Below are 17,203 nucleotides of genomic sequence, written 5' to 3'. Positions count from 1 at the left end.
TTTTATTTTATTTTTATCATATTTCTGCAATTATATTTTGTGTTCTCAAAAATTTAAGTACCGATTCTATGGTTTTGTCATCGTTTCTGAGGGCTGATGATATGTCAGGTTTCAATCCAAATCTGCTGAGTTGTGACGTAAAGTATAGGCATTCCTCAAAGATATGGCCAATCGTCATATTGTTATTACAGTGTTTACATTTGGGTTGCTTCTCCTTTGTAATGAGGTAGGAATGAGTGAGTCTTGTGAGTCCTATTCTCAGTCTAGTGAGCACAACATCTCTCTACGACATTTGCGGCTGGAGGTACTCCATGGTCTAACTTCCTTCTTTATAGTTTTCAGCTTACTCGCGGGGCTCTCGTTCCACATAGATTGCCACCCATCTGTAATTTTCCTTATAAGGGGTCTGGTCATCTCTATTGGAGTTAAAACGAGTTTGCCGCGTCCCGGTAGCGTAAGTGCTTCTCTAGCAGCTCGATCAGCCAGTTCGTTTCCTGTGATTCCCACGTGGCTCGGAACCCACATAAATTGTACTAATATGCCCAGATTTACTAGGGTGGTTAGATCTTAGAAATTTTGCTTCGATAATTTTTAAAGTCAATTTCCTAAGATATTCTCCAAAACACCTTGGCAGTTTCGAACAGACATATAGTCCAATTGGTCAATTTGTCTACTTTCACTCTTATGAATAGATGGGAAGGGTTCCTTACGCAAGAAAGGACTTTTATGGAAATATTTCTGGGAATAGATCTTTGGAATACTATCCAATCCTTGAGCTTCCCATCCCACGTGAGGCCTTTGTCAGATGAGAGTAAGACATTAGCTTGTCTGCAGTCCTCTTATTCTGAAAACCGTGTAGGTACGACCCTACGCAACAACCGAGATCGTATACCTCAGCCTGTCCAACTGTTCAAAAAATTCCTTCCAGAATCGCAGCTTGTGTCTTTTTTTTTTTAAATCCGCTTTCTACTTAGTGTTCCTCATAAATACAGTGAAATTTTGTTCACTTTAACGATATAGCTAAACTAGCGGTAATATAAACATGAGATTTAATAAACGCGATAGCTAGTACAAAGATAATATGAAGCATATGAAAGGTACAAGAAATTCGATTAAGGAAATATCAATCTGACTGAGAGAAAAAGGTTAGGCAATACTTTAGGGTAAATTGATTTTGGCCAACCTTTGACAGGAGTCAAAGTGAAGTAAACTGAAACATGCTAGATGATTGACTCTCTGTGAGCTAGTAACGGTTCCAGATTAAAATTTTCAAATTCGATAGTGTCACACCTAACCATCTAAGAAGCCGGTTCTCGAACAAGAGTTAAGCTAAGTTGTTTTAGAATAGCCAATATAGTTTCAAATGTTTTGCTGATCATTATATAGACCGCGACTTATTATGTTTGGTAAAGTAAAGTAATTATAGTAATAGAAAACAATTTGAAATTTATTGAGTTGTAGAAGATTATGAGAACTAATGCATAAAGTAATATATACATCCATCAGTGAATGATCTATTGATGATTTTCCGACGAAAAAAATAGTATTTCATACAAATAGGACAACTTTATTAAACAGGACTGCAATAGAATTCTGTCAGGTGAACAAAAATAAGATTTCCAGGTTTCGGCTCCAGTTATGTATTGGCGAAAGCAAAATGTCAAAAAACTGAAAAAGGAATAAGATCTAACATGCTTGAACTGCTATTGGGTACGGTACATCTATTTATATACAGTCGATCAGCTGATTTCCTCAGTCAGCTGAGATTGAAGTAACAGCTGTATATAATCTACTGATGATTTTCCGGCGAAAAGATCAGTATTTCATACAAAAAGGACAACTTTATTAAACAGGACTGCAAAAGAATTCTTCAGGTGAACAAAAATAACATATAACTAAAAAGTGGAGGTTAAAAAACCAAAATATCGGCATTTCTCTTTAACTTGTTCCATATTATTTAGAATATAGGTTTTTTATTGGGTAAGAATATTTGAAAGACTGAGTTTCAATTGTAGCAGAACATTTTTGAGAATCTCAAATCTGCAAGTACATTAACAGAACCTTTAAAACTTATTGAAATCTTTTGAAAAGATAACAATTTATTTTACGAACAGCGAAAAGCTTTAGCAGATCTTTTGAAATATTTGTGGTTTCTTTTTTTTTAAATTTTATCTGAGCTTTCATATTCACATCGACAAACCAACCATTAATTAGCGAAGTACGTGCAGTGGAAAACGTACATTATTTATCTGGTTATATATGAAGTCAATTTTATTCCAGGTACCCTTGTATGTTATACAAGTTACTCTTCTGTACTTCATGATTCAGTTCATAACATTTTAATTTTCCCAGGTATCATATTCCTAAAAGCAAAATATTTATATAAAAGGAATATGGTCCGGGTGCGGTCAAAAAAACTCAAATAGTAGAATTATACTATTTGAGTTTTTTTGACCGCACCCGGACCATATTCCTTTCATCTTTACACACGGTCAATCAATAATCTTCCAAAATATTTATACATACCTATCCCTTAGAAAAGTGGCGTAGCTGCGTTAGTAAGTAAAGCACTGTGCTACTAACTCCAAGGACTTTCTCATAAAATGGGTACTCTCTATTCGGGGAAAATTTGGCAATGAAGTATGATCATGAACAAATCACCTCTTTACACAACTGTTTAAGAACAGTACTTCTTTACAAAGTACGGAACCTCAGACCCTTATATATACCGTCCTTTGACAACCTGAAAGATTTTTATAAGTTTATAACTTTAGTTAGTTATTTCTCTTTTTTTTTGTACACTGAGATTTTTCATTTTAGCTTTTCTTTTATTAATTTTTTTACTAGAATTTTGTTTGTTTTTTTACTTATACCCTTACTATAGGTCTTTAGACTATAACGGAGTTAATACAAATAAATATTTAAAAGACTGAGAATTTCCATCATTAAAGTGTACAAATTAAATCTAAAATAATAAAAAATATCTGACGTTCATTTTCAATTTTAAACCGAATTATAAATATCTCCAATTTTTTTTTAATTACGCCAATAAATTGGATATAAAAATCTGGTCGAAAACATCACTATTAAGTAATTTCACGTGGCAATAAATTATTTATTACCCCCACCACTTTTTAAACTGTTCCATAAATACGCGACCGTAGTTGAACTCTGTATCAATCCTCAGTTTGAGTACCATGAAGCTGTTTTTCCTTTTCTTCGTTGGAGGAGCGTGCTTCGCTGCTCTGTTCTCCGCCGTATCATCTCAGGTCTTAATTAACTGGCTATTTAAACGATTTACTTTAAGTCTATCTTAATTTTGAATGATCGCTACTTCATATCTCACCCAGGGATGAGATACAGGATTAAAACGCAAGTTCCTGGAGTTAATATCCTTAGGTATTCGTTCGAAGTTTTTTTTTTCTTTTTTAAACAGATTCAAATATCTTATGAGTGAGTTATTAGTGATTCAAGAATTTTCACTCATTTTCAATGAACCTCAATTTCTTTCCATTGTTAAGCGTGATGTTGACCACAGCACAAGATTATATAACCCATAGACTCACGGTTATTGTAACATAACCAAAGTTATCAATTTTAGCATTACAGAAATATCATACGATTAAATCGAAACTGGGACTAAAAGACCTCGACCGATCAGTTCATAGATCTTAAATCTTCTATTCTCGTATCTCAACCCCATTTATCATCAATCTTATTTATGCTATTATTTATTTATCTATCATTTATCTGCTAGTTGCTCAAACAGTATAATTCTACGAATTTTATCTTATTTTCTATAGCCCTGAACGAGAGCCGTATATATCAATTTTCAATAATTATTTTTTTTTTCTGAGTTTCGAATAACGTAAAAATTAATTTCATAAAATTATTTTATTTTATTTCAAAGCCATTGGAAACGAAGCCTGAAGTAAATGGAAAACCTGTACTGAAGTCTAATGGTACAGACGATAAGAACTGTACGACTTTAGGAAATCCAATTGTGCCCATTCGTAATTTATTTGATGCAGCAATGGAAACTGAACTGAAAACAGCACGCTGTAAGCCAAACGAGCCCTTTAAAGTTATAAATATCCTTTTTGAGGTAAGTTCTTTTTTATTGATCTAATGCAATAAGCTTACTTTTAGTTATAAATTTATAATTTAAATTTTAGTTTATAGTAAAACATAAAACTTGAAAAGTACCATTCTATAAAAATTGAAATTTATTTAGAATAAACATTTTCAATTTTTTCTAGCCTATACTCGACGGCGTCTACACTTTCACCTATCTTACAAGACCATTTTTTTCCGGAAGCGAAACTGAGTGCAAATTGAAATTATTCTATGATGACCAGAACAGTGATTCGCCGTTTTTACTGTACAATATATGCGATTATCATGACAACAAATTACCTTTTGTTTTACTCGAATGTTGAAAAGGTAATGGTATTAATTCTGATGTCAATTACATGTGTATATGTTTTTATGTTGAGATATATATCTCTTTTAAATAGTTGAATGAAATTAGAGTTAGTCTAGTATATCAACAAAACGCATGATAAATATTTTTTGAATTAGTAGTTTTTTAATGTCGATTTTTCTTTGTCGAGTTTCGATTATTCTTCAAACCTGTTAACTTGCTATCATACTGCAATCGAATAATTCCTCTCCCCCCCTCTCTCTTTGCCACTTCTCATAAAGTCAATCGGAACTCGGACTTTGTCAGAATGTCAAAACTAATAGTTGTCCGTGGTCTTTCCAATACTAAGGAGGGTGGTTGAGTTTAGGAAAAACTAATCGACACTGGGAAATGAAGGCACGCAATTTACTTTGAACCATTACATTATTTTTAGAATTTACTTTGCATACCACTTTTATGAAGAAAGTATAGAAAATTCTTTATATATATTATAAGATTATAAGACTTAATTTTTGTTAGGTCGCCGTTTTATTATACCAACTGGTCTGTAAAATATTGTTTATGAAAAAAACACAAGCAGAAGCAGAAAATAATATTTAGGATAATATTAACTATATTATAGAAAAAAAATCATCCTCCCTATTTCACTATTTCATTTATTATTATTTCAAATATATTGAGTAAATAATTTGATTGTTTCAACTATCATTAATATGATATAATATTTTTTCCTAGATTAAATTGATACTTCCCAGAATTGCACATGGAGAGAATTATATGACGTGATGAAAGAATTAAGATAAATAGATTTTGTTAATGGAAGAAAAACTCACAAAAATCATGAAGGTATTCTCCTATTGAAATGCAAATTATAAGACTGGTTTTAAGTTTGTGTACACCTCTCAACAACCGCAGGAACGTAATGGAATCTTCAAATATTTTCCCACTTTTGAGGCTCAAATACTCACGTGCAAATTCTTAGCTTCCTAGGTGTAAAAGATTAGAAAAACCTAGTGATGAAATATATTTTCTTTTAAATCACTCTGTATGTTTCCTTTTTACCTTTTCATCCTAAATTTTATCGTTCCCCTAAGAATGTAATTTTAAGAATGTAAGTAGTGGGTATTCTTCTTTACAACCGTATGCGATTTTTATAGTTTAAATTAGATTTGGTTCCGGTCATTCTGACATTGTTCTCGGTTTTGGTACTCTATAAATTGAATCTTTTTTTAACTTTTGTAGTAACTTTCAAAACTATATACGTATATATTTTTGTACACATCCTATAAATAGATTGTGACCAGAGCTTTCGATCAAAACTAAAAGAATAATCGTAGTCTTACCGTGTCAAAAGTTATACAACACAGAAAAGGCTTTGGGTACGTAATAGAGCTGTAGCGACTCCAATACTATTTACTGGTTGCTGCTCTAGCTGCCGGTAGAACCGATACATCTGGCGCGTCCTAGCTGCCGTGACGTGAGGCTCTTTAGTCTTCAGTCAAACTATCGTGACGCGTTAACTTTTAATAATTGTACATATCTATTTATTATATTCCTAGCAGACCCAGCAATACTTCGATATTGTTAGATTTAAGGGTATATATAAATATTGTGGGCCTTGAGGATCAGTCAATAATACAACTATATCTTTAGACAACGTTTCGCAACTTTATGGTCTCCATAGTCATACCCTACAATGAAAAAAAATATCCGAAACATACTATGATTTTACAATTCGGACAATACATTATCACAAAAATTATGCCAGACATATGAATCCTCGATGATCTAGCTTGGAATTTAAAGTAATAGATAGTATAATAGTGTGTAAAAAGAGTAATCTGTATAGATTATGAACCAAACAAGTTACCCAACAATTTCCCTTATTTGTGAAATAGAATATATAATTCAAAATAGTGTAGAAGAGAATGAGAGGTAAGTGTGTTAATATAATAACTAACTACAAAAACTAAGCCAAAAGTAATAGTAACACTAAAACACATTCTAACACTGAAAATATGTACAGAACAACAAAAAAATATTATATACTAAACCTGACGCAATAATAACAAATCCACATAAAACGAACCCAACTGTCGCTATCACCAATGACGGCTAAATAAAAAAAAAATATCCTAGTAAATGACGAACAAACAAAAAAAAAGTAGATACAAACCGAACATATAAATTAATGACCGGCACAACTATAACCTTAGTAGTGTTAAAACAGTGTTAAAGTCATCGACATCGCCTAAATTATGTTTATTGATAAAAAACTACTCAGACGGATACACAGTTAGATATATTAAAGCATATTTCAACCAATAAATATAATATTAAGGACTCATTTGAATAAAAACAAAAATCACTTGCATTAAAATTTGACAAGGGTACAAACCCGTTTCATTGGATTTCATTCGTTCACAAAAGATATACCTACCTATATGTATGTAATAAATTACCTATTTCGTCAGGCGGGTACGAAAAAAAACTAGAAACACACAAATATCCCGAAAACACAATTCTTTCAAATACTACTTTTGGCACTGATAGAGAATATTATCAATTTAATTAAAAATTCTTTATCTGAAAATTCGTACGCCCATGGGATCTCCTATCGCCTCGATTTTAGTAGGTATTTAAATATTTATTTAGAAGATTTGTTAGATACAGTAATACCAAAAATACCATTTTAGACCCCCTCAATATATGGATTTGTTTACCGCGATATCGACTAAGAAAAATGTAAAAGATATAGTTTTAAGTGAATTTAACTACTGCTCTTCCAGATAAAATTTTAACATATAATCCGAAATAGAAAACAAAATGCCATTTTTATATGTACATTTAATCGAAAAATCGAATAGAGAAATAAAAAAAAAAGTGGTGGCAAAAACCTGTTCACTTTAGAAGTGAATACAATACAAATAAACCAATAAATAGACCAAAAAATAAATAAACTGATAAATAATAAAATCCAAAAAGATATTAAATCAATACCGCAAAAAAAATAATTAAACTGGAAGCGAAAATTAACATCCCCTGAAAAGTATCAACAACAAAAAAAGATCTAAAAAATTTAAATTGATTAAATTCACTCTAATCTAATAAATACATAAGACAAAATTAATAACACTAAACACGAACAGACAAAAACCTAAATAACTGACGGACTACTTGCTAGACTCGCTACCTCCAATTCAACTCTACTCCATTTCAAAACCTATTCAGTGCTGGCACAAACCTCGAGTTAGTTGGATCACAACAATATAGAATACGCTGAGATAGACAATTGTAAGTAATGTTTTAATTGTAATAGCTATTAATAGTTGAAGAAAGTATTTTCAGTAAAAACTAATTTTTCATTTTAGGGCATGACTATGCAAATAATAGTGTTGCAAAACGTAAACTGATCCGCAAGAACCACAAAAATATATATCTACAACAGTCAAGAAAACTGTTATCAATATGTATATGATATCAATTTTTTTCTATAAATTTCTGTAGAATTCAAGGAAGAAAGCGTGACTTTCTTCTGTTCTTGGAGTAATTATTTTAAATTAGTTATTGTTGTTTATTGTTGCTGAACTCGTGTTTTTTTTATTTAATGATAATTTATGGAAATTCGATTTATGGTTTTTTAAAGACTGTTACGCTATCTACTAAAAAAAAATTACACCAGATCATCAAAGATTCGAAGGTCTAGAGTTATTTTTGTATCTATTTATTGTTAAAATTGTAAAAACGCATTGTGTTATTTGCCCTGATATATATTCTTTATGTTCATGCAATGAGGATCATTCTCCAAATTTTTCAGATTTGAATTGAGACCTTAGCTCCTATTTTTCTTTACATAGTATAAATTTAGATAATTTATAATAAAAAGATAATTCTCAAATAATTTTGTGAGTAATATAATTTGTAGTCCTCAAGAAATTTACCAAGAAAAATTTGAATTTCAAGCAAATCTAGGCCTTACAAATTTGCTTTTCAAAGATACTAAAATAGATCAAAAGAAACTACTACTATTGCTAAACTAGTGCTTTATAAAGTTATGTTATAAAGTTAAAAGCTGTATGCAAACAGTATATTAATTAAAAACAGAAAAATTGTTACTTAAGGGATCTGATGTTTTCCAGATCAGTGAAAATTTTCCGTTTGTGAAACTTACTGAAGCACATTAAATCTTTATTTCAGGCATATTGAGTTACTCCTGAGGAATGTTAAGCAATTGCTAGTAGGTACCCAAAATGTAACAATTTCAAAGCCATGATTAGTAAAATACTACACATTCCAAGCATGTAGACAATACTCTGGTTTCTGTTGTGAATTCTTGTACGTATCAATTTTGTAACCTGTGTACGTACAAGTGGCTATTTCTTATGAACCAAGGAGCATTAACTGCGATTCTTAGGACTTTATTTTGAAAAGATTTTAATATTTTTCCTTTTCGTAAAGGATGCCGCTCCCCAGACCTCATAGCCGTACAACAGCAGTGTCCGGAGAATTGTTTTAAACATAAGAACAGGTTTTAGTATGGAATTTCTGTTCAGGATAGGATACAGCATTGCTAACCTTGCATAAGTTTGAGTTATTTTGATGTTGATAAGGTGATTCCAGGTAAGGCGGCGATCTAGGTGAATTCCCAGGTATCATACTGTTTCTCGGGCAGGATTCCATTTCACATTTTTACCTTTGAGGATTAGATCTGGTGGGCGTCGAAGAGTAAAAACTTTTGAGTTGTATTTTTCAATTTCCAAGCTAATCATCCATTTAGTGAACTATTGTTCTAGATCATTAAGGTGAGTTTGTAAAGTGTTTCTAGCGATTATTATGTCATCATGTTGAAAGAACACAGCTGTGTCGTCAGCGAACATAGATATGGAGGTGTGATTCATAAAGATTGCTATTGCATCAAAATCAAGGTCTTGTTTATGATCTAGGCTCTTGAACAATTTGGCTGATGTAATGGACAGCTCCTCTATATCACTTCAACTTGTTTGTCCTTCAGAGGTTTTACTGCACCAGAGACCCTTCCTATTGGAACAATTTCATGTACCTTTTTAAAATCATAACTGATAGATGCAAAGGGGGGGGGGTGCAAAAATGACAATGTTTAATAAGATTTTAACTTCAACTTAGCTACATGGACCATTTCATATTATGGATGCGACATCGACAACTATATACTATAAATAGTAATAAAATATAGTAATAAATTATAGACAACTATAAAATAATTCTATATTCAAAAATCATTCAAACAATTCAATCCATTTGTGTAGAGTTATTTGATGGATGAATGTCCTGTCCATTCTAATCTGTTCATCACGCCATAGTCATTTGATCTTTTCCCAAAAGGTTTCGTTCCCAACATATGATGATGCTTTTCTCCAGGCTTCGTAGCATTATTCAACATTCTACAGATCTGGTCATTCTTCACGCCTGGTTGCAACCAAATCGTCGTTATTTTAATTCTCCCGTACTCACTACGATTAATTTTGGTTATTCCGGTGGTTTTCGTCTTTCAAATAATTTGTCTCTTCTTGTCAGTAATTATTTCCTCCATTTCCTATATGTCCCCTGGTCTTTCTTCAGCCAAACTCTCATTATTCGAAAATTCTTCCCAACCACCTTCTTCCACTTCATCCTGATCTTCCTCTCTAGGCGTACATTCCCTTATGACACCGGACGGTTCCCCATTCTCTCCATTCACGGCGTTCGTGATTATGGCTTGGAGAACCAATCGGCCACGACATTTTCTTTCCCAAGTTTATATAAAACCTCCATATTATATAGCGCTATGAGCTCCTTCCAGCGAGTTATCCTGGCTGACGATTCCTTCAGTTTTCCCACCCACTGTAGAGGTCTGTGATCAGTATATATCTTGAACCTTCTGCCAAACACATATGGTCTAAAGTGCTCGACGGCCAACACTATTCCCAGGAGTTCTTACTCCATTGCCCTGTATCTACTTTTCGTCTCCGTAAGGTGCCTGCTGGCGTACGTCTCTGGGCGCATTCCCCCATCATCCTTCTGAGACAACACCATTCCTAGGGCATACTCACTCGCACCTGTGGTTATCGTTAATTGCCGATTAAAATCTAGAAAAGCTAGTACTGGCTCTTGCTACAACCTCTCATCTTCCTGCCTTTTTTGAGTAGGTTGTTGAGTGGAACGAGATATTCCGCCATTTCTGGAACAAACTTACTGTAATAATTTAGGGTCCCCACAACCTCCGAATTCCTTTTATGTCACTTGGTACCACCATTTTCTGAGTAGCTGAAACTTTATCCGCATCTGGTTTAACTCCCTCTCTAGAAATGGTGTGACCCAAAAATTTTATTTGTTCCTGCCCCAGCGCCAACTTTTTCCCCGACAGTTTGAGCCCAAAGTTCTCTGGAATAAGACATGCTATTCGAGTGCCGCACGTGTTCAACCTCGTTCTAACTGAACATAAGGAGGTATTCCATGTAAATATGACAGAGGGATTTGTCAATTCCTCTCAGAAACTCGTCCATCAGGCACTAAAAGATTATGGGGGCGTTTTTGCGGCAAAATTGCTTTCAAAAGGTAATGCCGTCTTATGTTGATCATTAGGGTGCATTTTAATTTGATGATATCCAGCCTTCAAGTCCAGTGTGCTGAATACCGTCGCCCCGTCCAGCCTGTCTAAAATGTCTTCAAAAATGGGGATCGGATACTTTTCGTTAATGGTATTCTCGTTGAGCTTACTATAATCTATCACCACTCCGTACTTTGAAGTAGTTTCAACAAGCGCACTCTTCTTCTCTCCACTACACAACTTGTCCACAGCTTCTCGACACATCGTAGTACTGGAACTACCGGTGTCTACCATTTTTTTTTCTTTTTACCCTCCCTTGTCATATCTGGCATACGAGGTGCAGCAGCAGTGGGGTAGTGGGCTGGGGATTGCGCATGCCACTGCTCTCAAATGGCTCATCATTGGTGATGAATTATTTTTTCCTTTTTTTATTTTTCTTTATTCTTTTATTAATTTTTTTACTACGGTGCATCCCAGTACTAGGTTTAACACCTTACTGATGGAGCTGCATCTTGTCCACGGCATCCGTTCAGTAGGTCCTCCTGGTGCGCATCCGTCTGCCTGGTGCCTTCTGCAGTTTGCTGGCTGGTCCAGCCCTCCTAGTCTCTGTCTGGGTCAGCTTCCTCCTCTTCTGGTGGCTCGCCGATGTTGGGCAGTCAAGTCCTTCCCATTGTGAAATGAGTTGGACCCACCACCTCCTTCCACCCGTAAATGAACTCCCTGAAGAAGGGATAATTCTCTTCTTCAATCAAACAGGGAAAGTTCGACTCGGCGAGGGCGAAAATCCCGGTCATTATCGACAGCCTGGCTCGTTGTCCTTCCATAGCGGAACAATCTACTATTACGTGTTCTGCTATTTCATGAACTCCGCACGTGGAACACCGGGGGTCGATGTTGTTTCCAAAGCTCTGCAGCTTTCCCCCCGCCCTCTTAGGATCTGGTATGACCCATTTAGCCTTCAATCTAGAAAGGACGGTAGGGAAGAATTTTCTCAAAGTAGTGCCCTTTTCTAAAAGTTTGGAGTCTCCCCGATCCTCCTTATTACCTCCCTTGTAGAGCAGTATCTAGTCTGCGATCCTCCACTTGTTTGGAAAGTACCCCTTATCCAGACACTCGGAGAATATATCCAACAACTCTTCCTCGATATAAGGGGCACTGTTCTCGAGGATTGCAGCATCTATGCTATCTAGTCCTGGAGTCCTTCTGATCCTTTGCCTGTCCACGGCAAGGCGAAGGTCCCACATATCTCATGGAGGACATAGTGGTGATAACGTGGTGCGTCTAACCATTCGACCATCTGCACTATCCTGGGACGGATCATCTCTAGGGTATAATCTATATACATGTTGGCAACCTCCTCCAAAGTGGTTTCCTGGGCACCTCTCACTGTAATAGCCGCCATCACTTGTATCGGCTTAACCTTCCCCAGTGCCACCCTGTACGAGATTCCCCAGGGATTCTTTTCTGATTCCTCAACAATAAATTAGTCCGAGGACGTCTTCTTATGGCAACGCACTCCGTTTCGGTATACCCTATACCTTTGCTTAGATTCTTCTCGAAGTCCAGGCCTCCTCTCGTCGTTTCTGCACTTCTGGTACCTACGCCTGGCCCTGTAGTATTATTTTTTTAACTGCGTTAGAGCTGGCTTCCACCATGGGACCGGACGTACTATCACCCTTCGGCGTTGGAGGGTAATACTCGCTGCTTCAGTGATGGCGCCCGTAAACATTGCCACTCTGCGGTCAATCTCGGGTTCCTCATCTATCGGGGACATCTCCTCCCATTCTCTGTCAGCTAGTATTCCCTCCAATTCACTGAAAAACGCTCTCCAGTTCGCCGATCGGGTCACAAAGCCCTTTTCTACTTCTGGGGCACCGCCTTTCTCCTCCACCACACTGAAGGCTATGACCCGGTGGTCCGTGCACGTGTCTGACCGTAGGGTCCAGTCTGCAATACGCTTTGCTATGGGAGCCGAGGCAAGTGTCACATCTATCTAACTCTGGCCCGCGCTCGAACAAATGTGGGAACAGAAGCCTCGTTCATAATACCAACCTGCCTCTAGCGTATGTGCGAACAAAACCCCAGACCGTGCTCCACGAATTGGTGTCGGAACAGACTATCACGCTTTTATACTTTAGCGCGACAGCCTACACAGCAGCTATATTATCCTCTACGTTGATATTTACATTCACCTGTGGTGGCGGCATATATGCTGAAACCAGAGCGAAAGGCAAATCTGCCCCACCTGACATAACATACCGCCTGATCTGCTGTGGTGAATTGCTACAGTTCCATTACGTCGAGGACATGGTTAACGACAACAATCACTGCTATAGGCCTCCTATCGCCATTGTCTGGACTAACCACCCTCTACATAATTTCAAAACCTGTGACCACATTCTTTCGGCAACAAGGCTCCTGAATCGCCAAGATGTCAGCACCTCGGGCGAGAGTTCTATATTTTCTAGTTAGTTCTATATTCGTCCGCGAACACTCGTCTCCGGCCCATATTGACCTGCAGGATATGCTGCCTACACATACCGCGTCTTCTTCGCCTGCTTGACCAACATCTCCAGATGAACCGGGCATTCCCTGCTGCCCGCACAATGTCGGAGATATTGTTCCCTCAGAACTCTCTTCGTGTTCTAGCTGCTTCTCATTTTCGTCTCCAATCCTTCCTCTTGCCTTGCTGGATGTCCTCTTTCTTATAATCTCCTCCTTCAGTTTCTGTCCCTGATGAGGGGGATGTGAGATTCCCTTGTTCCGTAATCTCTGTGCATTGACCTCCATCGGTTAAGGCACATTTTGCTCCCTCTGCCTATACATATGTTCCTCTGATCCACATTCAAAACAACGAGTGCAGGGACATTGTGCCACAAGGTGTCCAGTTTCTTCTCCGTGAGTTGGGCATGTTTCTGGGTCGTTAGTATTCTATCCGGGTCCACCCTGGCTCTTCTATGTCCATTTGGGGCTCTAGCGCTTGTTTCAATGAGATCATGAGAACATAACACACACGAGCGTTCTTTCGGCATTCCCTCCTTCTTCCCCAGTTCTTTTGCCAACTGAATTTTATGTACCATGGATAGGAATTGCATCCGACCCTGTACTTCGATTGTATCCATCATCTCGGTGTGGAATCCGAACAAGTTTGTGAATCTCAAATCTGCAATTACATAAACAAAAGCTTTAAAACTTAATGAAAAGGTAACAATTTCTTTTACCAACAGCCCCTAAAGCTTTTGATCATCTTTTGGAATATTTGCAGTTTCTTTTTTTTTTCTTTTTCTTTCAATTTTATCTGAGCTTTCATATTCACATCGACAAACCAAACATTAATTAGCGAAGTACGTGCAGTAGAAAACGTACATTATTTATCTGGTTATATATGAAGTCAATTTTTTTCCAGTTACGTTTGTATGTTATACAAGTTACTCTTCTACACTTGATGATTCAGTTCATAACATTTTAATTTTCCCAGGTATCATATTCCTAAAAGAAAAATATTTATACATATATATACTATCCCATGGAAGAGTGGCGTAACTGCGCTAGTAAGTAAAGCACTGTGCTACTAACCCCAAGGACCTTCTAATAGTTCTAATTCGACTGTGGCGGATGAATAGTTATTTTGTTTTGCCGCATGGTTACGGGAAACCATCCAGGGTAAACCTAGCCTCATGAAATGGGTACTCTCTATTTGGGGAAAATTTGGCAGTGAAGCATGATCATGAACAAATCACCTCTTTACACAACTGTTGTTTAAGAACAGTACTTCTTTACAAAGTACTGAACCTCAGACCCTTATATACCGTCCTTTGACAACCTGAAAGATTTTTATATGTTTATAACTTTAGTTAGTTATTTCTCTTTTCTTTTGTACACTGAGATTTTTCATTTTAGCTTTTCTTTTATTAATTTTTTTACTAGTATTTTGTTTGTTATTTTACTTATACCCTTACTATAGGTCTTTAGACTATAACGGAGTTAATATAAATAAATATTTAAAAGACTGAGAATTTCTATCACTAAAGTGCACAAATTAAATCTAAAATAATAAAAAATATCTGACGTTCATTTTCAATTTTAAACCGAATTATTAATACCTCCAATTTTTTTTTAATTACGTCAATAAATTGGATATAAAAATCTGGTCGAAAACATCACTATTAACTAATTTCACGTGGCAATAAATTATTTATTACCCCCACTACTTTTTAAACTGTTCCATAAATACACGACCGTAGTTGAACTCCGTATCAATCCTCAGTTTGAGTACCATGAAGGTGTTTTTCCTTTTCTTCGTTGGAGGAGCGTGCTTCGCTGCTCTGTTCTTCACCGTATCTTCTCAGGTCTTAATTAACTGGCTATTTAAACGATTTACTATAAGTCTATCTTAATTTTGAATTATCGCTACTTCATATCTCACCCAGGGATGAGATGCAGGGTTAAAACGCAAGTTCCTGGAGTTAATATCCTCAGGTATTCGTTCGAAGTTTTTTTTTCTTTTTTAAACAGATTCAAATATCTTATTAGTGAGTGATTAGTGATTCAAGAATTTTCACTCATTTTCAATGAACCTCAATTATTTTTCATCGTTAAGCGTGATGTTGACCACACCACAAGATTATATTACCCATAGACTCCAGGTTATTGTAACATGACCTAAGTTATCAATTTTAGCATTACAGAAGTATCATACGATTAAATCGAAACTGGGACTAAAAGACCTCGACCGATCAGTTCATAGATCTTAAATCTTCTATTCTCGTATCTCAATCTCATTTATCATCAATCTTATTTATGCTATTATTCATTTCTCTATCATTTATCTGCTAGTGCCTCAAACTGTATAATTCTACGAATTTTATCTTGTTTTCTATAGCCCTGAACGAGAGCCGTAAATATCAATATCCAATTAATATTTTTTTTTTCTGAGTTTCGAATAACGTAAAAATTAATTTCATAAAATTATTTTATTCTATTTCAAAGGCAGCGCAACATCCTTCATTGCAAACGAAGCCTGAAGTAAATGGAAAACCTGTACTGCAGTCTAATGGTACAGACAAGAATTGTACGACATTAGGAAATCCAATTGTGCCCATTCGTAATTTATTTGATTTAGCAATGAAAACTGAACTGAAAACAGCACGCTGTAAGGGAAACGAGCCCTTTAAAGTTATAAATATCCTTTTTGAGGTAAGTTCTTTTTTATTGATCTAATGCAATAAGCTTACTTTTAGTTAGACATTTATAATTTAAATTTTAGTTTATAGTAAAACATGGAACTTGAAAAGTACTAGTCTATAAAAATTGAATACACATTTCCAATTTTTTCTAGCCTATAGTCGACGGCGTCTACACTTTCACCTATCTTACAAGAGTAATGTTTTCCGGAGCCGAAACTGAGTGCAAATTAAAATTATCCTATGATGACCAGAAAAGTGATTCGCCATATTTGCTGGACAATATATGCGATTATCATAACAACAAATTACCTTTTGTTTTACTCGAATGTTGAAAAGGTAACAGTATTAATTCTGATGTCAATTACATGTGTATATGTTTTTATGTTGAGATATATATCTCTTTTAAATAGTTGAATGAAATTAGAGTTAGTCTAGTATATCAACAAAATGATGGTGATATCAACAAAAAGCATGATTAATATTTTTTGAATTAGTACTTTTTTAATGTCGATGTTTCAAAATTTCGGAAATAAACGAATTAAGACCTCAAACAAAAAATAAAAATATGTTATTCCGGCTCAAATTTGCTTTATTTTATACTAATTTTAAGATAAAGAAATTATATGATGACGAATTACAAATAATTACATTATACTCTTAATCACAAAAAGGAAGAGCGGATGAGAAAAGATCTACCAAAGGCTGCGGTTTGATGGGCAGTTACATATAATTCTAAATGCAATGATGCGGGAATGCACTGAGGATTTAAATTGAAGATTATCAGATATCATATACTGAACCCCTGACCATCCATGGGTTGTAGTGGTACCAGTAATCCGACAACCTCGAGACGAATAACTTCTTTTGAAGATGTCAAATGCAGGCGCATGCAGTGACCTTTAAATGTCTCGCTTACACAGTCCTTTGTAAGTGTACGAGCATTTTTTTGAGAAACTGAACATTAATTCAACTATTTTCACAATTTTGGAAAATCTACATTAAATAAAACTACTCGTGTAAAAATGTAAT

The 17,203-nt window shown here is 35.4% G+C and overlaps 1 protein-coding gene across 3 annotated transcripts in view; it reads left to right on the top strand.

Moving 5' to 3' along the window:
* Window positions 1-3,176: 3,176 nt before the first annotated feature.
* Window positions 3,177-17,203, top strand: part of LOC106686970 (uncharacterized) — a 16,346-nt gene continuing 2,319 nt past the window's right edge. Inside the window, exons 1-4 of one of the 3 annotated variants that reach the window (XM_014430595.2) lie at window positions 3,177-3,269; window positions 3,911-4,105; window positions 4,260-4,443; window positions 5,159-5,464. In XM_014430595.2, coding sequence (XP_014286081.1) covers window positions 3,198-3,269; window positions 3,911-4,105; window positions 4,260-4,439 — 447 coding nt within the window. In that variant the 5' untranslated portion in view covers window positions 3,177-3,197 and the 3' untranslated portion in view covers window positions 4,440-4,443; window positions 5,159-5,464. Of the gene's footprint in view, window positions 3,270-3,910; window positions 4,106-4,259; window positions 4,444-5,158; window positions 5,465-15,248; window positions 15,338-15,977; window positions 16,185-16,326; window positions 16,511-17,203 lie in introns of those variants that run through there. The other 2 variants (XM_067052080.1, XM_067052079.1) reach the window with 2 other exon arrangements.

Source organism: Halyomorpha halys, unplaced genomic scaffold (genome assembly GCF_000696795.3).
Source record: "Halyomorpha halys isolate HHAL.00 unplaced genomic scaffold, Hhal_1.1 Scaffold900.1, whole genome shotgun sequence".
Taxonomy (NCBI): Eukaryota; Metazoa; Arthropoda; class Insecta; order Hemiptera; family Pentatomidae; genus Halyomorpha; species Halyomorpha halys.
This window is presented reverse-complemented; position numbering and strand designations above follow the sequence as displayed.